The 21213-nt window shown below is 39.2% G+C and overlaps 1 protein-coding gene across 1 annotated transcript; it reads left to right on the top strand.

Moving 5' to 3' along the window:
• The first annotated feature begins 13508 nt into the window (after window positions 1–13508).
• On the top strand, window positions 13509–17668 carry LOC131161420 (spindle pole body component 110). The gene is made up of 5 exons (XM_058117168.1): window positions 13509–13866; window positions 13989–14100; window positions 14551–14624; window positions 14702–15265; window positions 17345–17668. Exons 1-5 carry the CDS (start codon window positions 13663–13665, stop codon window positions 17462–17464), a joined length of 1074 nt encoding a protein of 357 aa, XP_057973151.1. The 5' UTR covers window positions 13509–13662; the 3' UTR covers window positions 17465–17668.
• The last annotated feature ends 3545 nt before the right edge of the window (window positions 17669–21213 follow it).

Consider the following 21213-nt stretch of genomic DNA (forward strand, 5'->3'; position numbering starts at 1 on the left):
TTATTAGCGTGATTTATTATGGGCATATCAGTTGTCCCCCCCTCAGTTTCAAATTTCTGGATAGAATTTTGAATAATTATATGTGTCTGCATCTTTCCATTTAGAAGTTTTAACACTTCCTCTTGTTCCCCTCTTTTTCTCCTCTTTTTTTTTTTTTTTTTGGGAAGAATAATTAAGCAGCTCGTGCTGACTGTTTGCGCCAAGCTGTATTGTCCGAACTGTTCGGGCCGAGCTCCTTTGTCCGAGCTCTTTTAAGAAGGACTCGTGCTGAGCTGTGTTTGTCCGAGCTATTTTGTGCATAGTTGTTTTGTCCGAGCTCTTTGAAGCAGGACTCGTGCTGAGCTGCTTCTGCTGAGCTGTTTGGGCCGAGCTCTTCGAGGAAGGCTTCGTGCCGAGCTGTTTGGGCCGAGCTCTTTGAAGAAAGATTCGTACCGAGCTGTTTCTGCCGGGCTATTCGGGCTGAGCTCTTTTGTCCAAGCTCTTTGAAGAAGGATTCGTGCCGAGCAGTTTCTACCGAGCTGTTCGGGTCGAGCTTTTTTGTCCGAGCTCTTTGAAGCAGGACTAGTGGCGAGCTGTTTCTACTGAGTTGTTCGGGCCGGGCTCTGTTTGTCCGAGCTCTTCGAAGAAGGATTCGTGCCGAGCTGTTCCTACCGAGCTGTTCGGGCCAAGCTCTTCGAGGAAGGATTCGTGCCGAGCTATTTCTGCCGAGCTGTTCGGGCCGAGCTCTTCGAGGAAGGATTCGTGCCGAGTTCTTTGAAGAGGGATTCGTGCCGAGCTGTTCCTGCCGAGCTGTTCGGGCCGAACTCTTCGAGGAAGGATTCGTGCCGAGCTGTTTCTGCCGAGCTGTTCGGGCCGAGCTCTTCGAGGAAGGATTCGTGCCGAGCTCTTTGAAGAGAGACTCGGGCCGAGCTCTTCATGTCGAGCTCTTTGAAGAGAGACTCGAGCCGAGGTGTTTCTTTTGAGCTTTTTGAATAATCAGGTCGAGCTAACCACCCTACTCGGCTGTGTGGCACTACAACTAATGCTCGTTGCTTGGGCTTTCCGCGTGATGAGTCGTGCTCATCTGTTGGGTTGCTTGGCCTCACGAGTCGTGCTCGTCATTTTGGGCCTTCCACCCGATGAGTCGTGCTTATCTGTTGGGTCGATCTGGCCTCACGAGTCGTGCTCGTCATTTTGGGCCGTCCGCGTGATGAGTCGTGCTCATCTGTTGGGTTGCTCTAGCCTCACGAGTCGTGCTCGTCATTTGGGCCTTCCACCCGATGAGTCGTGCTCATCTGTTGGGTCGTCCTTCGCGTCTATCTCACTTTCCCGAGGTATCGTTGCAAGCTTCTGTCCTGCGAGAGATACAAAAAAGCAGGTTTTAAATGCGTTCTACCTCGGAAAGTGTGTTGGAGGAAAGCATTATTGATGGCCATCCGTCCAACGTTGTGTCCGAGGCAACTTGGTGTTTCCGAGGTGGCGTTTGTCCTCGGGAAGCCTCGTCTGTGCATTTGTCAGAGATTTTCTGTGTCCTTTGCCTCCCTCGAGACGCAATCCTTCTCGTAAATGAAAATTCTTGAGATTCCCGCCAAAGGGATTCGTGCCCTCCTCTCTATATAAAGGCCAGTAGACTCCTTCATTCCACACTCGTCTTCATTCCAAGAGAACTGCTTCCTTCTCTACTCTCCTCCATTCCACAAGTCCCTTATTTGGTGCTAGGCATGCTTTCCCTCTCTATAGCATATTTGTCTTGTTGTTCTTCATGTTCTTCATTGTTCTTACGCTAGTTTTGTATGTTTGATCTTGTCTTGTAAGATTGCCTAGTTGTTTGTGTGAAATTTTACTGTCTTGATTTGTCTTGGCCTCCTTTCTTCTTGATCTTTGCTGTTGCTTGCTCGTTTGACCCTTAGGTTTAAGTAGTGTTTCCTTCAGGCTTGTTTTTCCCTATGGAGACCTCCTCACAGCCATTAAGAGTACCTACAACAGTTCGGAGCGCTCGTTGTGAGCTCACCTCTTCCAACCTGCAAAATGTTCGTTATTTTTTTGCCATACCATCCAATGTCACTGTTAGGTTACCAACTGCTTCCAAATCAGCCCTTGACCAAAAATCCAAGGAGCTTTGCCTGTATACCGATTATCTAGATTTGGGTCTTAGGCTCCCTTTTCCCTCCTTTGTTTCTAACGTATTGTGTTTTTATCGCATAGCACCATCTCAACTTGTTCCGAACTCTTATCTTTCGCTCACCTGTTTTGCTGTGCTTCTGCTCCGCTTGGGCCATCAGCCTACCATCCCCCTCTTCAGAAGTTGTTTCCAAATGCGATCTCACTCTGCGGAGAAAGAGCTATATTATTTCAACTCTCTACCAGGTTATAAACTCTTCTCATCAGGCAGTTCTTCCATCCATAACTGGAAGACCTGTTACTTCTTTGCGTCGGGAGAGCTGGATTACACAGGCTCCTTTGTCTGGTCTTCTCCTCTTGATGGTAACGTGGTTATCTTTTTCTACCCTCTTTTGCAGGGCTTACACGTAGGTGATCCGTCTAACTCATCTTTTCTCCTTTCACCCCTTTTTCCTTTGTAGTTTGGGTGCGCCATCTCCTCCCCAGACTTTCCCCCGAAGAGCAGGCCATCCTTAAAGAACTTCGTGCCCTTGGTGAACAGGGGATTATCCTTCACGAGGAGCTGCTCCAGGAGCGTGTCCTCGTGCAGTGGGGGATCAGCCCCATTTCCTCAAGTCATTCTCCCCCTTTATTATGTATATGTGTGTATGTTTGGTTGTCGTCTTTACTGTTGGTGTTCTTACTCCTTGTCTCTTTTATCCTTGCAGACATGGACTTCAACAGGTATGAATCTCTCATGGGAGAGGCTAGAAAGCAAAGGGTTAGCAGGAGCAGGAAGAAGAGAAGGGAGGTCGAAGGAGAATCCTCTCACAGGGATGCACTCGCAGTAGGGGATTCCGGCGCCCTTACTGATGAGGTCCATGCTGCTCCTCCTACGAACTCTCAGGCTCAAGTTGAAGCCATCTTCCACGAGCCGACCCGTTCTGCCTTTGCTCTCCGTCGGGCTGTGCCTGCTAAGGATTTTGTGTAGGCCCAGTGTACCCTTCCTGACGCCCTCTCAGCGAAAATCCGCCATACTTCGTACCAAGTGCCTATTCAAAGTGGGCTTTATACTTTTGGACTTATGCATAGCCTTGCTAACTTCCTTACTTGGTATTTTCTGCAGCTGGCGACGATGGCTCTAGCCCAGGAGGAGAAGGTCGCGAAGATGTACCGCCAGACCCTTGATGCCCGGGAAAAATATGTCCTTGCTCAAAACGAACTGCACGAGGCCGAGGCCCGCGAGCGGGCTCTGCAGGCAGAGATCGATCACCTTCGTAGGGAGGAACTTCCTTCCAGAGAGGCTGCTGCTGCTGCTTCTGCTTCTTGAACTGCAGTGAAGAAGTATAAAGAGTCGAACCAATTCGTTATCGACACCTCCAAAGCTTATCGAATTGGTTTCAGAAGGTGCCGGGATCAAGTAAAGACTAAACATCCTGAGATTCCTCTTGACGGTGTAAGCTCTCATGGTTATGGCGACGAGAGTCCCGAGTCTGCAGAGGACCTAGAGGAGGATGAAGAAGGGGAGGAGGTGAAAGTTGGAGAGGGGAGTAAAGCAAACTAGCATGTAGGAACCGAACATGTATTTTGAATTTTTCAACCTTTATTGTTGTAATGCAACTTTTTGTAAAAGACACTTTTATTACAGCGCTACAAAAAGCGGTTCTTAAGAATAATATTTCTTTAACATTTCGGAATTCCACGTGTTCTTGATTTCTTTCCCCCCTACCTCTTCCAACTTGTAGGTCCCGGGTTTTATCTCAGTGGTGACCTTGTATGGGCCCTCCCAGTTAGGCTTTAGCTTGTGCGACCCTGGCTCGGACGGGTTGTTTCGCCTCTTCCTCAAGACTAAGTCCCTTGGCTGAAAATTCCGTACTTTCACGCGGTGGTTGTAGTACTTTGCTACCTTTTGCTGGTACGCGGCAACTTTTACACTCGCCTGATCCTGTCTCTCTTCCAATAGGTCTATTTCTGATCTGAGCTCCTCACTATTGGTCTGCTCGTTAAAGTATTGCCTTCGCCAAGAGGGTATCCCCACCTCTGCTGGGATGACTGCTTCTGCGCCGAAGACAAGCATGAACGGGGTTTCCCCTGTTGCTGCTCTCTTGGTGGTGTGGTACGCCCATATAAGGGAAGGGAGTTCCTCTGTCCATCTACCTTGCATGGATTCGAGTCGCGTCCTCAGTCCGTGCAGAATCGTCCGATTCATGTTCTCTACTTGTCCATTGCTCTGGGGGTGCGCCACCGATGCGAAGAGAAGCTTAATAGATAGATCCGAACAGAACTTTTTGAAGCGGTCGTTGTCGAACTGCTTCCCGTGGTCTGTAACTATCGCTGAGGGAATGCCATAGCGGCAAACCAATGAGGTCCACACGAAGTGTGTAATATTCCGCTCTGTTATGGTGGCTAGGGGTTCGGCCTCTACCCACTTAGTGAAATAATCTATTGCTACCAACAAGAATTTTTTCTAGCCAGTCGTCTGTGGAAGAGGTCCGAGGATATCTATCCCCCACTGAGCAAAAGGGCAGGGACTGGTTAGAGTGGAGAGTAGACTAGAGGGTGCGTGTGGTACCACTGCGCACCTTTGACATCTGTCACATTTTTTGACGAGCTCCACCTCGTCCTTCTTCATTGTGGGCCAGAAAAATTCCTGTCGCATAGCTTTGTGAGCTAGAGCCCTACTGGCAAGGTGGTTTCCGCATACTCCTTTGTGGATTTCCCGTAGTATGTATTCCCCTTCGTCTTTGCTTAAACATCGAAGGTAGGGCAATGTCAGTGAGCGCCTGTAAAGCTCCCGGCCCATCAACGTATATCTTGCCGCTTTCCTCCTCACCTTTTGAGCCTCCTTATTATCTTCTGGTAAGGATTCGTCCTGGAGGTATAGGAATAAGGATGCTCTCCAATCGTCCTTATTGAATTCGGACGCCACTGAGTTAATTCTGTCCTCCTCGTACGAGGGTTTCCCTATGCGTTCAAGATAGATAGTGTCTTTCCATTCCGAACCGGTTGCCGAGGCTAACTTCGCGAGTGCGTCCGCCTTTTTATTCTCTGCTCTCAGTACGTGTTCTATGTCGAACTGGGCGAATGCCTCTATGTACTCTCTTGCCTTGGAGAGATATTTTTTCATTCTTGGATCCCTAGACTCGAATTCTCCTTTAAGTTGCTCTACCACCAGCTGGGAATCACTCAGTACTTTGATCTGTGCCACCCCTAATGCTTCCGCCAGGCGCAGGCCGGCTAACAGGGCTTCGTACTCCGCCTCGTTGTTGGTTGCTATGAACTCCAGTTTTAGGGCGAAGAGAGTTTCATTGCCCTCCAGGTCAGAAAGGATGAATCCGGCTCCCCCCCCAGCAGCATTAGAGGACCCATCAACATGCAATGTCCACTCCTCCGACTTGGTGGATGACTCGGGGAGCCTTTCTGCTGTAAAATCCGCGAGTACCTGAGCCTTGACTGCGGGCCTCGGTTGATATTGTAGGTCGAATTCACTTAATTCTATCGACCACCTCATCATCCTTCCCGAACTCTCCGGTCGCTATAGAATTTGTCTCATAGGCAGATTTGTTAACACGACAACCCTATGGGCTTGAAAATAGGGTCTTAATTTCCGCGCTGCACAGATGATGGAGAAGGCGGCTTTTTCCACCATACCATAGTTCTTCTGGGCGCCACTTAACACCTTACTTGTGTAATATATAGGCTGATGCTTCCTACCCTCTTCCCGGACCAAGACCGAGCTGACAGCATTCTCTGTGGAAGCTATATATAGATAGAGGTCTTCCCCATTCTTTGCTTTTGTCAAGAGAGGAGGGGATCTGAGGTATTGCTTAAGCTGCTCGAAGGCTTCATCCTGCTCTTTCCCCTATTCGAATCCTCCCTTCTTCCATAGTGCTCTAAAGAAAGGTAAGCCTTTGTCCCCTGAGCAGGAGATAAACCTGCTGAGGGAGGCTATCCTCCCAGTCAGAACTTGGATTTCCTTTTTAGTCCTTGGAGCCTCCATCTCAAGCAGTGCTTGTATTTTATCCGGATTTGCTTCTATACCTCTATGAGTCACCATAAAGCCCAAGAATTTACCTGCAGAAATGCCGAACACGCACTTTGAGGGATTCAACCTCATGTGGTACCGGCGGAGGAGCTCGAACGTTTCCCTCAGATCTTTACAATGTTGCCTTGCTTCCATGCTCTTCACCAACATATCGTCCACGTATGCTTCCATTGTTTTTCCGAGCTGTTCCTTAAAAATCTTGTTCACTAACCTCTGATATGTGGCCCCCGCATTTTTTAAGCCAAAGGGCATCACCCGATAACAATATAGACCCCTGTCGGTGACAAAAGAAGTTTTTTCTTCATCAGCTGGATTCATAGGGATTTGGTTGTACCCTGAGTAAGCATCCATGAAGCTGAGGAGCTCGTGCCCCGAGGTCGGATCCACTAGCTGATCAATTCGAGGGAGAGGAAAGCTATCTTTTGGGCACGCTTTATTCAAGTCCGTGAAGTCTATGCAGGTGCGCCATTTTCCATTGGGCTTCCTGACCAAGACCACATTGCTCAGCCACTCAGGGTAGTCCACTTCTCGGATAAAGTTGGCCTGCAACAGTTTCGTCACCTCTTCGTCAATTATTTTGATCCGTTCCATCGCGAAGCTCCTTTTTTTTTGTTTCACAGGTCGGTGGTTGGGGTTGACCTGCAACCGGTGCTCTATCACAGCAGGGTTGATGCCGGGCATGTTTGCTGCCGACCATGCGAACAAATCAGAGAATTTGTCCAAAAGTTCCGTCAACTCCGCTTTCAAGGTATCGGGCAAGTGATTCCCGATCTGTATACTTCTCTCCTGGTGGCCTCGTAGTGGTATGTGGTTGATATCTCCGTGTAATGTACTGATCTTTGGATACTCTCCTCTGACTTCTAGGTCTTCCACCGTTAGAGCTTCTTTAGCCTCCATCTTCCCTTTCAAGGCCATTACATAGCAACTCCGGGCAGCGGCCTGATCTCCTTTGGCATATCCTATCCCTTTTGGTGTAGGGAATTTAACTTTGAGGTGGTAAGTTGATGTTACCGCCCGAACTGCGTAAAGGAAAGGGCGACCCAAGATGACATTGTACACCGAAGGTTGGTCAACCACCTGGAACTCTGTCAACGTTGTTACCTGCTGCGGGGTCGTCCCTATTGTTACTGGTAACGTGATTGTTCCCAAGGGGTGAACAGTGTCTCCCCTAAATCCTACCAAGGGCGTCGAGACGGGCTTCAATCGTTCCTTGCCTATCTTCATCCCTACCAAGACCGACCAGAACATGATGTTGGCCGAGCTCCCGTTGTCTATCAGTATACGTCTAACCATGTAATTGGCTATGAGTAGGGAGAGCACCAGTGCGTCATCATGCGGTTGCTGCACTCCCTCTTCATCTCCGCTGTCAAAGGTTATAGTGTCACCTTTCTTGTTTCGTTTGCTACCGGTTTCCCCTTTTTCCATCGTCAGCACCTGTTTAGCATATCTTTTGCGTGCACTCCCGCTATCTCCTCCACTGGCGGATCCTCCAAAGATCACCGCAATTTCACCAATAACTTGCTCTTCCTTCTCTTTTGCGCCATGCCTCCTCTGCTCGAATGGTTCCCTTTGTGGATTTTATTTCTTGACAAACCTTGACAGATGTCCCCTTCTTATTAGGACTTCGATTTCTTTCTTCAGCTGAATGCATTCTTCTATGTCGTGGCCGTGATCCTTATGGAATGCGCAAAACTTGGACATGTTCCGCTTATGTAGAGGCGTTCGCATAGGTTCAGGCCATGAGACGTAGTCCTTCTTTTTTATCTGCATCAGCAACTCTAAGCGTGGTACATTTAGAGGTGTGTAGGTGGAGAACTTGTTGTGCTGTCCTTTGCTCTTTTGACCTGTTTGCAGCGCACTAGTTTCGTGCCTTTTTGTAGATCTATACGTGTCTCCAGATTCTCTGCGATTGTTTCTCCTCTTCCGCTCTAGACGATTTCCTCTCGTGTCCATCATCTCCTCCAGGTTTATGTATTTCTCTGCTCGGATCATTAACTCCCCCATGTCCACCGGCGGTTTTTTCCCTAGGGAGTATAAGAAACTTCCGGGTTGGAGGGCCGTTGTCAGGGCGGCCAAGGCTACCCCCATGTCTAAGTTGCGGATTTCTAGGGTCGCTGTGTTGAACCGGTGCATGAAGTTCTTTAAAGTCTCCCGATCCCCTTGCACCATATTCATTAGATGGCCTGTTGTTTTGGCAACTCTCCGGCTACTAAGGAAGTGGCCGATGAACATTTGCTCCATCCCTTGGAAGGAACCAACAGATCCTGGTCGAAGAGTTCGATACCAGTCTCTGGCGGTACTCTTAAGGGTGGTAGCAAACGCTCGGCACATGATGGCGTCAGAAGCCCCTTGCAGCCGCATTAACATTTTGAAATTTTCCAGGTGATCAATGGGGTCGGACAAACCTTCGTATCTCTCAAAGGTGGGCATCTTGAATCTACTAGGCAATGGAACTTCCATGATCTCTTTGCTGAACGGAGACTCCGCGGACTTTAGGGATGTTTCACCATAGTAGGGCCTGGTTCTGCCTTCTTTCATCATCTTCTCTATGTAATCTATCTTCTTTATTCTTTCCTCGAGCTCGGTGGATCTTTGTTGGTTGACATCCACGCTATTTACATCTTCTACCTTCTTATTGGGGTGAGTTTTCTCTTCTTTCTCCATTAGTTCGTCAGCTCGTTTGTCTGCGCTGGGTTTCTTTTGCGGTCGGGGAAGGACGTGCCCTTCTTGACTCTTTTATTGTAAGAGTTGATTGAGCATGTCCTTCATTTCCTTCTGGAAGGCAAGGAACTCCTCCCTACTGACACCAGATGAGTCGGAGGTCTATTGGATGGATTGGGATGGTTCTTTGGTATCAGGGAAGGAGGTAGAATTGTGTGAGGTCGGCATTGCTTGGATGTTTGAAAGTCGAGAGCAAGATAATATCGCCTCCTAAAAGTAACTTCCCACAGACGGTGCCAACTGTTGCGGGGTAAAAAAAATAGTTGGTATGCTCCTTCGACTCTCGTTGATAACTGATATGCCCATAATAAATCACGCTAATAAGGGCAGGTCAACGCCTGTCTCATACTTTCTCCAGGTCTGACTTTCTGACGAGTGATTAGCTCTGACCTAATGAAGAGGAGGAGAGATTCACACCGACGCCCTTAAAAATCGAGTAATAGGCGCACGCACTTATGGCCGGAGAGCGATTCACGCCCCCACGCAATAAATCCAAGCCAACCAGCGATCAACTCAAGCCCCTATAAGAAGGGATTGGGAGTACAGGCAGAGGTAAGTGACATAATACTATTTTACTGTTGCATTTAGCCTTCCTAAAAGCCTTCCTCTTACTTAGGCATCGGAGTGATCCACCGGAGTACACCCCGGGTCCTCCAAGCCTTTGTTCTTTTCTTCTTTCAGGTCAACGAGAGTCGAAGGAGCATACCAACTATTTTTTTTACCCCGCAACAGTCATCATTGGATCATGTGATTAACCAAATGCTTAATAGATGAAACTTTCAATTAGCCACACGTGGTCATGTCGTGGGTGTGTTGTTGACATTGTGGGCACTCAAATATGCTATTGTTGGGTCATGTAGTTAACCAAATGCGTACCTAATGACACTTATAATTAACCATGTATGGCTATGCGTGGACATGTTGTTGGCATTGTGGGTGCTCGGATATGTCTTTATTGGGTCATGTGGTAACCCAAATGCTTACTCGATGACACTTACATTTAACCACATGCGGCCTCTATTTTTAAGACAAAAATTATAAAAAAAAAAACAAAAACAAAAACAAAGAATTATATAACATAAAGGTATTTTGGGGTAATTGTAGATAGTTTCAGGGATATTTTGGAACAACTATGAGTAGTGATAGAGATAAATTTGATATAATTATAATATTGTGTTTGCGAGCCTAAATTTCGAACCTTGAAATTGGATTTAGATGGATTTAGACAAATTTTAGTATAATTTTAGTATATTTTGTATTACATTTTATTCAAATTCAATACAACTCAAAATCTAAAAGTTATCTAAACATATGGTAAGATTATTTTAAAATAGTTATGAATACTTAAAAGAGTATTTTAAAATAATCATTCATAGTTATACGGATAAATTTGATATTTTTGAAAGATGATACGGAAGGAGAATCTTCTTTTATAGTATTAGAGAAACTTGAATCGATAAGTGCTATCGAGAAGTTTTATTTTATCCACGGAAACCTGCTAGAATAAATAAGAAATTAACAAAGAGGATGTAGCTCGTGTATGTAAAAGCTTATGCCATGATTAAGGAATACTCAAAGTGGAACACGCACAATGGTAAAACAAAAATATTAAAAGGTAGCAGAGCAGAGGATCCTGTCCCTCTCTTGTAACCCAACTGGATAAGAATATTCTTCCCCAAAATAGTAAAATTTTAATTTGGTTTAGGATACACTTTCAGATATCCTGTTTTAATTGTGGATAATTTTTTTCCCTATTTTGGGCGACCCACATGATTGTGAGGACGATGTTGTTTCATTGTTAAGGTCGAAAATCCGAGGCGTGTGCACGGCCGTATTTCCAAGAGATGTGGAGGCTGTGAAGCACGAGCACAGCGGCTCCGACGCCAAAGCACGCGGAAAAGGATTTGGGTTTATTTTAAGGAAGCAACCCGTGTCTCTCTCGGGTATGGTCCCACGCATCAACGGGTCTGGTCTCTTCTGCCCGATTTCTTTTATTTTCAGAAATTTCTCCAATTTATATATATATATATATATATATATATATATATATTCCTTCATACAAAAATACAAAAAAAATAAAAAAAATTAACCTCTTACGAAATTAATACTATAAACATATTTTTGAAATAGAGTGTCACCTGATCAAAGAAGTTTCTTACTTAACTTTCAATTTAACTAAGAAATCGACACAATTAGTATCCTTTCATTATATATGAAGAATAAGACAAATCCAATTCTGTTAGAAAAAAAAAAGACTAAATATCAATGGTCAACATTAAATAAGATTATCTTTTAGATTTTATTTGCCCATTTTAATGAATGGAAACCACTGATTTTTATATTTGTCACTTGACTATGTTATAGTATTTTCATTTTCTTTCCGTTAAATGTCTTTTACTCTTGTGCTTTAAAAATTATACTTCGGTTGAGGAGTATCCTAAAATTTAACTTTCAAATAAGTTAATTACCACCCGAGCGAAATAGAATTATGCAAAGTTGAGAGTAAAAATTAAATATCATAAATATCAACTCAAGATCCGCAAGAGATTAAAAATGATTTTATGAAGGGGGATTTCTAAATTCTTAGCAACTAGGTTGAATAACGGTAAAATATTAATTATTAATATAATTAAATTTAAAGGAACGATAACATCACATTATAATTTACTATCAATAGTATTATATTGTTTTGTAGATTATACTGTTATTAAATTTCATTACTATATATTTAGACTTTATTTTATTAATAATTAATATTTTGTTTTATTTTAAATTTATAAATAATATAATAAACCAATAATCACACCATAATAATATTATAGAATCTTATTATTACTATTCTATTACTTTTTTATGTGTCGTTATATATTACTTTCTGTTGCAATAAGCATCAATAATAATGGTATAATATAATATAACTATTATATTGTTATTATGCAATAGTATTATATGTTTTTGTATCTTATGTTATATTAAATAACATATTATTAAATATTAAATATTGATTTAAATGATATCATAACATTTATATTATAAAATTTATGTAGTAAAAATAATACTTTAGAATTACATAAATATTAGCCCGCTACATAAATATTATTTGATATAAATTCAAATATTCCTACTTTTATAATTTGTTTTTTATTTATTGTTTACTTTTTTCATAATTTTATTTTGGTTAAAAAAAAAAGCTTTAATAAAGATGATGAAAAGTCATATAAAATTCATGGACGCTATACTGTAAAATAAAAATATGTATGAATTTAAAGCTTTAAATTAAAATATAAGGGAACTAATTTTTTTGTATATTTAATTCAAATTTAGAAAATTCCATCTCAATCTTAATTTCAAATTCCCAAATAATTCATAAGCATTTTTTTAGTGCAAAACTCATTTTAAAGCCAAGTAAAACAATGTCTCAAAATTAATGCTTTCAATTATATCATCAATCAAATGTAGTTTAAAATCAATGTACTTATACAAGGAGATTACTAATTATGTATACCCTTTTATATCACTTCTCAAAAATCAATTTGACATTAATTAAAAGCAATTGTTTTTATTTTGTTCTAATAATTGAACAAATATTTATTTTAGCCAATTTTTTTTCCGTGTATGTCATTTTTTTAATTTTTTTTTTTTTTTAAATCTTACCACAAAGAAAAATGTTCAATACCAAGAGTTTGTGACTAAGACAACATTACAAGAGGTGACCAGATGAAATAGTGTGGATTCTACCAATTTCATTCAATCACCTCCAAATAGTAGGTCGTAATGGTCATGAATATTGATGTTTAGCATTACCCTACTACAAAGAGGCAATGTGTTTATTTTTTTATTTTTAATAAAAATAAGTAGTTTTTTTTTAATATTTATGAGGTCACAATTTAATTTAGGCTATGTAAAAAGAGATCGTGCATATCTTATATCGTGCCATTAGAATGTCTCTTACGAGAAATAAATTGTTTTTTCATTTAATTAGTAAAATACATTTATCCTAAATCAAACTTTGAAATTCCTCATTATTAATATTGTATAAGTTTAGGAATCTTTTCATTGAAATGCTGAAATTTCTTAGGACCTTAATTAGTGTTTTTTTTTTTTTCATAATTTAAAAACACAACATGAATATTAGCAACGTGTACTTATAATCTTATATAGTGCATCTTTTATAAAAAATAAAAAAAAATAAAGTCATATTGCAATGGTTAGAGTTTTGAATTATGTTGGAGGTGTCAAATTTAAATATGGAAAGGGATGAGAGGGAGTTTGAAATTGGGGAAGTGTTTAGAAAAAAGAAGAAAAAAAAATCTGAAATTTTTTATTCTTTAGTTGTAAGAAATAATTATATGAGAAATAAATATTTTTCTTAATTAATAAGAAAAATGTTCATTCAAGTACAATTTGTAATTTATTAAATACAAAATATTATATTAATATATAGACATACCAAAATTTTACAAACCAACATTATTAAAGTGCATACCAAATTATACCTCTTACTTATATAAATTTAATTATTAATACAATTGCAATTAATGAGTTCTAAATTTTAAGTGAAGTTGGGCATTAGGAATAAAAAAAAGAGAGGGGTGGGGGGGGGGGGGGGGGATATAAATAATCAAAATAAATAAATAAAAGGAAAAGGGGCCCAAGCCCAACCCAGCCCAACCGTCCGTATAGCAACCCCAATGTCCACCATTTGTACAGGCGCATTTTTGAATTTCAACGGTCACTTTCTGCTTTCTTCTTACTCTCCTGCAAGAAACCCTCGTTTCTTCTTCTTCTTCTTCTTCTTCTACGATCTTTGATCTGCGATGGGGGCAAAGGAAGGCTCTCGAGTCTCATCTGATCGTGAAAAGTGGGAAAAAATTTTCAACGCTCTCGTAGAAATGGCACGGACCCAGCAGACACAAATTGAATCTCTTGTTAAAGACAGAAAAATTCTCGAAGATCGCATCAAAACGCAGAACGAGCGTTGGGTCTCTGATGTTCGTTTCTTTGAAGATCAGATCTCCCAGGTAATTCCTCAGATTTTCCGATAATTTTAGGATTTTCGTTGGTTTCAAAGTTAGGGTTTCACGTATGCGTTGGAAATGGGGGCTCTGAGAAATCTGAGTTTCTTCTGTGGGTTATTTTACAGATGAAGAGAGATTTTACAACGCAGGATATGACGCTAGCCCTTGAGGTGGCGAAGGCAGATTTCGCGTTGGGTTTGAAGCAGAGAGAGGCCTTTCTATACAATCTTAAATTAGGTTAGTTGCTCTTCTTGCGATTACGATGTCCTTCGCAACATGGCGTATTTAACCTAGTTCTCCATTTTCTGGATGACTGCATACTAATGGGAAACGCACCTGTTGTTGAAAAGAAACTGCCTTTTTATTTCATTGATAAAGCAAAATGCCCCCACAAGGCCACAACTTCTTTCTAGAACTAGCAACCCCTCTTCTCTCTCTCTCTCTCTCTCTTTCTCTCTGGTGCGCATGCTCGCACACACTGAGATGTGGGTGTTCTGCCCAGTTTCAAGTCCTGTAATATACGAGTAAGTTAGATTATCCATATGTCTTTCTTACTTTTCATTGGTATACAGTGTTTTGAGTTGAAATCCTGCAATTTATGCGATGTGGTTTGCGAACAAGGGGTTGAGATTTTTGTTTTGCATCATGTAGTCATTCACCACTGGACTGTTATTTTCTATAATGCAGAAGAGGTATACGATGAATTGGAAGATTTCAAAGCGTTGTTTGAATTCCTCTCTCGCAAATGCTCAGAACTAGAAGTATGTATGGCTGCATTATGTTGAAATTTCTTGTGTTTTATCTTTGAAGATGTCTTAAGCTTTTAATTGATGTACAGGAAGGAGGTGGAGATGGTAATTTAAATACTGTTAAAAGCACCAAGAAAGATGAGCGACATGCTAAGAAATTGGAAGCTGAAGTAGAAAGGTTGAGACATGAATGTGAGGAGCTTTCTTCTAAAGACAGTGCCGAGCTATCACTCCTTGTGTCGGAGCGGAATTTCGTGTGGAATCAGTTGAAGACAATGGAAAGTGAATACGCCAGTCAATTGAAGACAAAGCAAGATGAGATTGAACAGGCAAAGCAGAAGATTGAGAAACTTCTTGCCAATTTGGAGCAACTGGAGTCATCAAACAATGAAAAGGATGAGACAATTGTTAACTTAAAGGCTAAGGTTGCTAGTATGGAGGCTGCAACAAATAAAAAGAATGAAGAAATTTCCAGAATATCCAAGAAATTAGACTCCTTAAAAAAGTCTAGAAGTGTTTCAGTTACACCTGTATTAAGTCGCTGCAAGGCAGAATTGAGCAAGTCTAGGTTGGGAAGCAAGAGCACTGGCACGATCAGGACGAATAACCCAGTGAAGAAAGAATTATCTGAACAGTTGAGGTTCTCTGGACAGGTATTATGATTTAAATTAGGCATGAATTTTTGCCTTGAACTATTAGTTTTCCACAAGCGTAAATTGCACAATGGGTCTCTGAAGCTTCTCTAAATTGCACATTACTCTTTAGTTTCTAAGTCCCTATGAAGGGGATCTTATCGAAGCTGAAATTGAGACTCAAAAGATCAATATTACAACTAAACTTCAAGGAGTGAATTGCAATCGAGTAAAACTTCAGGTGCATTTAATCATTCTGAAATTTTGGCCCATAAAAATCTCAGGTTTCTCTTAATTGGTACTTACAATAGGCTTTACCATGTTCGTTGAAATTTATTTATCCCATGTTTGGAGAGTTCTTGGATTTGGATTTGTATTGGATTTGAATAAAATCTAATACAAAATTGTATTGAAATTTGTTCAAATCCACCCAAATCTAAATCCAATGTCTGAAATTTATGCTTCCAAATACAGTGTTAAAATATGTCACAGTTCTGTCAGCTTGCATCGCGAAATCTGAATGAATATGGTATGAGAATTGACTGTTACTTTAAATAACTTTAATATCATAATTCAGAGGAAATTTCCTTTTAATATCAATCCAACCTCTAACATTTATTATCTTCTAAAGTTTAGCAGGTGTTTGGTGGTGGGGGCTTTATTTACTAATTTGGAACATAAATATATCTACACTGCTGAACAGTAGGCTCCAAATTTGATCTCTCATTAAAAGAAGAAATGTTTTGACTGCTCAATATGAACAGCCGACTGCACAATATGCAGTTATGAACTCCATTTTCTGTACAAAGCAGCCCTGGTTGACAGAAAGATGAAAAATAAGTCAATATAAGTTTAAATCTTAGTAATTATCATAATGAATTTGTATTTTTATCAGATTCTATTCATGTAATGGAAGTGGACACTTTTGATCAGATTCTATTTATGTTGGGAAAACTCTGAATAAAATCTTTGAAACTTTGGCATGTTATCATAACTCATATGTTGCTGATATGGGATTTGAAGGATAGAAGATCTATTGTCAAATCATTAAATCAATTGCTTCATTGATTTTATGACCATAGTTACCTAGACTATGGTGCATTTTGGGTTGTGGTTCAGGTACGGGAAATAAGTACACTACTTGAGGAGGCACGCAGTTCTTGGGTGTATAGGCTTTAGTCAATATTCCAGTCCAGATTGTGGTGTGCATGAACCACTTATTTGGGTCTGAGTAGTTGATATGTCATGTCAAGTCGCGACATGCTTCGAATTATTTACTTAGGATGGAATAATTACCAGCTGTGCTCAAAATAAAATTCTCAAGTCACTCAAACAGCTCTCACTCTCCTCTGTCACTCAAACATCTCTCTCTCTCTCTCTCTCTCCGAATCCATCCATCATGGCAGCAAAAAGCCTTCTTTTCTCTCTCCGTTGCAGGCTTCGCATCAGCAGAACTCTTCCATAGGCTTTGCAACAGCAGGAAGACCTATTTTTGCCCTTCTCTCTCTCTGGCAGTCTTCACAGCAGCAGTGAAAATCTTCGCATGATTTTTGAAATTTGTGAATATGTTCATATGATTTTAATTGAAATGGTTGACAAATCTGGGTCACCGCTTTGGGGGAATTGGACCCCAACCCCAATCTGTCAGACACTGTTGACCCATGAATCAGTACATGCGGTCCAGATCACAGTTCCTGTGAGTGGGGACTTGGCAGGGACCTAGGTAACTATGTTAATAGAATATAGATCACGATATAGAAAACACAGTTTTGAGGTAGAGAACCCCTCATGGAATTCAGGAATTGTATTACTCTGATGAGTATTTAACAAATAGAGATATGATATCTAATATTTGTTAAAAGTGGATATATCATATGATATCTAATATGGAATTTTAGCCACAGCTTATCTTGTGCAAATGACAATAGATAACGATATCTAGTGCTCGTGAGGGGTTGGGTAGGGGCAAATGCCAGGTAAAGTTGAACACAATTCATTGGTCTTGTTAAGTTTTTGTGACTAGCAAGCATTACACTGCTCTCATCTTTATCTTGTGGGAGATCTGCTAACGAAAATTTCAAATTTCTGTTTCATGATCAGGGACGCAGAAGCTTAAAGAGAAAAGAAAAAGATGCTATTTTCATTGTAGAGACTCCAAAGTTGTTCTCATCTGAATTCAAAGTTCCCAAATTGAAGAATGCTTCACCTTTTGCAGTTTGAACCTTCCTCGCCATCATTCACCCCCCCCCCCCCCCCCAATTTTTTTGGGTGTACTTCATTCGGGAGGCGACTTTGTATCAGCAGATTCCTTTGTTGAGCTTTACTAATCTTCCTAACCATGTTTCATGTATTCGATTGCTGTAATTATGTAAATTGTTTCAGGCTTGGCTGCTCAGAACAAATTAATCATGAAACTTCATTTTTTAGATATGGTTGTGCTTTTTTAAAAAAAAAAAAATTATGTTGTCGGATGTATTAAAAGAGGGCAGGCTTTATGTATGGAATCCAACAGACCGAGTTCTTACCAAGTTTGATCAAGCTGGTAGGCTCCTTTTATGTGAGTATGAATTTGAGACTTTATATTTAAATTTGAATGAATTTAGATAAATTTCAATGTAATTTTATATTATATCTTATTCAAAATAAATATAAATTCAAATTCAAGATCTCTCCAAGTAATAGGTTAATATTTTTCTTTTAGCAAACCTAATTTTGCATAAACATTCGATGAAGAAATTATATGTGAAATGTTGAAGGAGAGTGGAAATGTAATGGGAAAGTTCTAGGTGAGTTTTATCTAATATACTTGGTAGGTATATGCATTAAGTCCTTACAAGAAATTTTCCTTTTAAGGGGAGAAAAAGAGGATGAAATGAAATGGGAATAATAGAGGAATGGAATGAAAATTTGAACATAAGGTACAATGAGATCAAACGATAAATTTAAATTTCATTCTATTCCTATACATACATTAAACATCGAGTTGGAAGCAATCATACAATTAAATTTAAGGGTCGTTTGTTGGCACTACCAAATTATGAAAACGGAAACTGGAAAAAAAAAAAAACTAAAAATCAAAACATAGACTTGAAACTTGTTTGGTTAATATTTATAAAGCAAACACAAATAAAAAATTTAATTTAAAAATACTCATTTTTGTTTTTGAATCAAACAATATTTTAAAAAGATATGATTTAAACAATAAAAGTGCAAAATAATATAAATTAAAAAACTATAATAAAAATAAAAATTATTATAATTACTTTACTTAATTGTTATATTTTGAAAACTCACTTTATAACAATATCTTATTGTACATGACAATTAAAAAATAGTAAAAATATTTTGCAATAAGTTTTATTATTTTTTATAAAAAAAATTTAAACCATTTATTGGCCTTGAATTTTTTTTAAAGTATGCAATATCAACTTTTAATAATGACAGTGGTTGTTTAAAGTCATCTATATTATTTGGGTGAAAAGACTAAGTTAAGAAGTCGTGCAACGTTGTTTTATTGAAAAAAAACAAATGCTTATCAACTTATGCTCTTATCTTGCATAGAATTTTGATTTAGTGGATACTTATGTCTTACTTCTTGTAATCTCGTTCTAAGAAAGAACTTTAAATGAAAAATGCTTTAATCTTTATGTCCAATTTTTGAAAAGTTTTGACCTTCCATTCATTTTAAATTTTATTTTATTTTTAATAAAATCATATTTAGAAAACACGATTTAAACTTTTATTGGCTACAAACATTATCATTAAGGAGATATACGTTCATTTTGTTGAAAAAATACTACCAATTTTATTTGCAATTTTTATTTGTCTTCATCCTTTTTTTAACTACACAGTTATAAGAAATATATTGAGATTTGTGTTTAGAAAGCACAAACTATTTGTTGTGTATGAATGGGTTTGAACCAAATACTATATTAACAGTGAGTTGTTCGAGGAGCCCCCACGGGCATGGCGTGATGGAAAGACATTAACACGTAAGAAGGAGCATCAGGGGGTTCAATTCCAGCTAAATACACTCACGGAACCAGCGGTACTTGTGGATGGTGAGAATTTACTCTGTGAGCGAGCGGGGATCGTGGATGGTGAGAGTTCGTTCTATGAGCCAGCGGGGACCGTGGATGGTGAGAGTTTTCTGTGAGCCAGCGGGGACCGTGGATGGTAATGAAGATGTGTCCAGGGGGTCGGGTTGGCCGAACGTCGAACTGATGTACGGAAGTCGTATCTGTATTCCGGACTTTACCTGATCAGCGAAACCTAGGTGGAGGACGTTGATCCGTAGGTTTGGTGCCGTACTAGAGGGTCCGAATGGCTTGTTGGTGGCTGGAGTTTTTATGTAATAAAAAAAAAAAATTGTTTAAGGAGGTAAAAAAAATGAAAATCAAACTACATGATAAATCGGAAGCAAATTAGCCAAAATTTCATTTCGCCATTTTTGTACGATTTTATTTTGGTTTAGTTTCTTTTAAGCTTTACAAATATTATCTTACTCTCTCTCTCTCTCTCTCTCTCTCTCTCTCTCTCTCTCTCTCTCTCTCCCCATATGTATATGTATGTTTTTTTAATTATAATAAGTTAATTGAACCATATTTGGGTTGTATGCTTTAAAATTAAAATTAGTTAATTGTATCCGTTTTTAAATAATAAGTGCATTATGAGGAATTCAATAGAGTCCTAAGTTTTTAAAAATCTTTTTTTTTTTTTTATATGAATCATTGAGAGAGTTCAGTTTTATTTTGAATAACTAAAGCAACTTGGTTGCTAATAAATTTATTAGTTCCAAATTTGATTCATTTAGGGTTTAATAATCCAAAAAAAATGTTGAGTGGATTTTCAACAAGATGGGTATGATTCAAATCTTAATCCAAAGTTAAAAAAACATTGATCTTTCCTCATATTTAGTAAAAAATAAAATTTTTTTTTGAGATTTGATAAAAAGATGTAGACTTCCATTTAAATTTTAAAATTACAAAAATCTTACTTGATTGTTTGACTTCTTAGACATTTATACTTCATCATTAATTTATTATCGCGTATCGAATTAAAGCTTCAAAAAATTGACAAATTTTTATTTCCTTTTTTATCCTTTAGACACATGAAATAGAATAAATATTGTTAAATATGCACAAAAAAAAAGGTGGTGTAATCCAAAGTTAGGAATACAAACTAAATTTTTTTTTTTTTTATTACATAGGAACTCTAACCACCACCAAACCTACGGATCAACGTCCTCCCCTTAGATCTCGCAAATTAGGTAAAGTCTGGAATGTGGACACGGCTTCCGTGCATCACTTGAACGTTCGGCTAACCCAACCCCCGGGACACATCTCCATTACCATCCACGATCCCCGCTGGCTCACAGAAAACTCTCACCATCCACGGTCTCTGCTAGCTCACAGAGTAAATTCTCACTATCCATAGGTACCGCTGGTTCCGTGAGTATATCTACCTGAAATTGAACCTCTGATACTCCTTCTTACGTGTTGATGTCTTTCCACTGCATCATGCCCGTGGGGGCATACAAACTAAATTATTAAGCTAATTATTGTCGCCTAAAAAAGTGCAAGTTTATCATTTGAAATGCATTTTATTATGCTAATTTATGTATCTAAAAGTGGAAATGAAAAAATAATTATTTTTAAAAAATTTACTCAATTACTTTATGTTAAATTAATTGTAAAAATGTTAGTATCTTAAAAATCAAATATTAAAAAATAACCATGCGAGTCTTGAAATTTTAGGTCCTTAGTAAATGTGTTTTTTTAGTGAACTTTAGACAAATTTAACTCTCATTTATATCGCAAAGTAGAATTACTTAAGACTAGATTAAGAACTAATCCTAGGAAATGGTTAAATACTTTTTTTCCGTTACTTTACCCGTAAGAAGAGCATGGATCTTGAATATTAAATTTAGATCTGTATATATTTAGACAAAATATAATATATAACTATAT

Source organism: Malania oleifera, chromosome 8 (genome assembly GCF_029873635.1).
Source record: "Malania oleifera isolate guangnan ecotype guangnan chromosome 8, ASM2987363v1, whole genome shotgun sequence".
Lineage (NCBI taxonomy): Eukaryota > Viridiplantae > Streptophyta > Magnoliopsida > Santalales > Ximeniaceae > Malania > Malania oleifera.

Excerpts from the sequence above, each read along its gene's own strand:
- LOC131161420 (XM_058117168.1), top strand. The coding sequence starts at position 13,663 with ATGGGGGCAAAGGAAGGCTCTCGAGTCTCATCTGATCGTGAAAAGTGG. Across the intron at positions 13,867-13,988 it reads TTGAAGATCAGATCTCCCAG|ATGAAGAGAGATTTTACAAC; the intron begins GTAATTCCTCAG and ends GTTATTTTACAG. Across the intron at positions 14,101-14,550 it reads TCTATACAATCTTAAATTAG|AAGAGGTATACGATGAATTG; the intron begins GTTAGTTGCTCT and ends TCTATAATGCAG.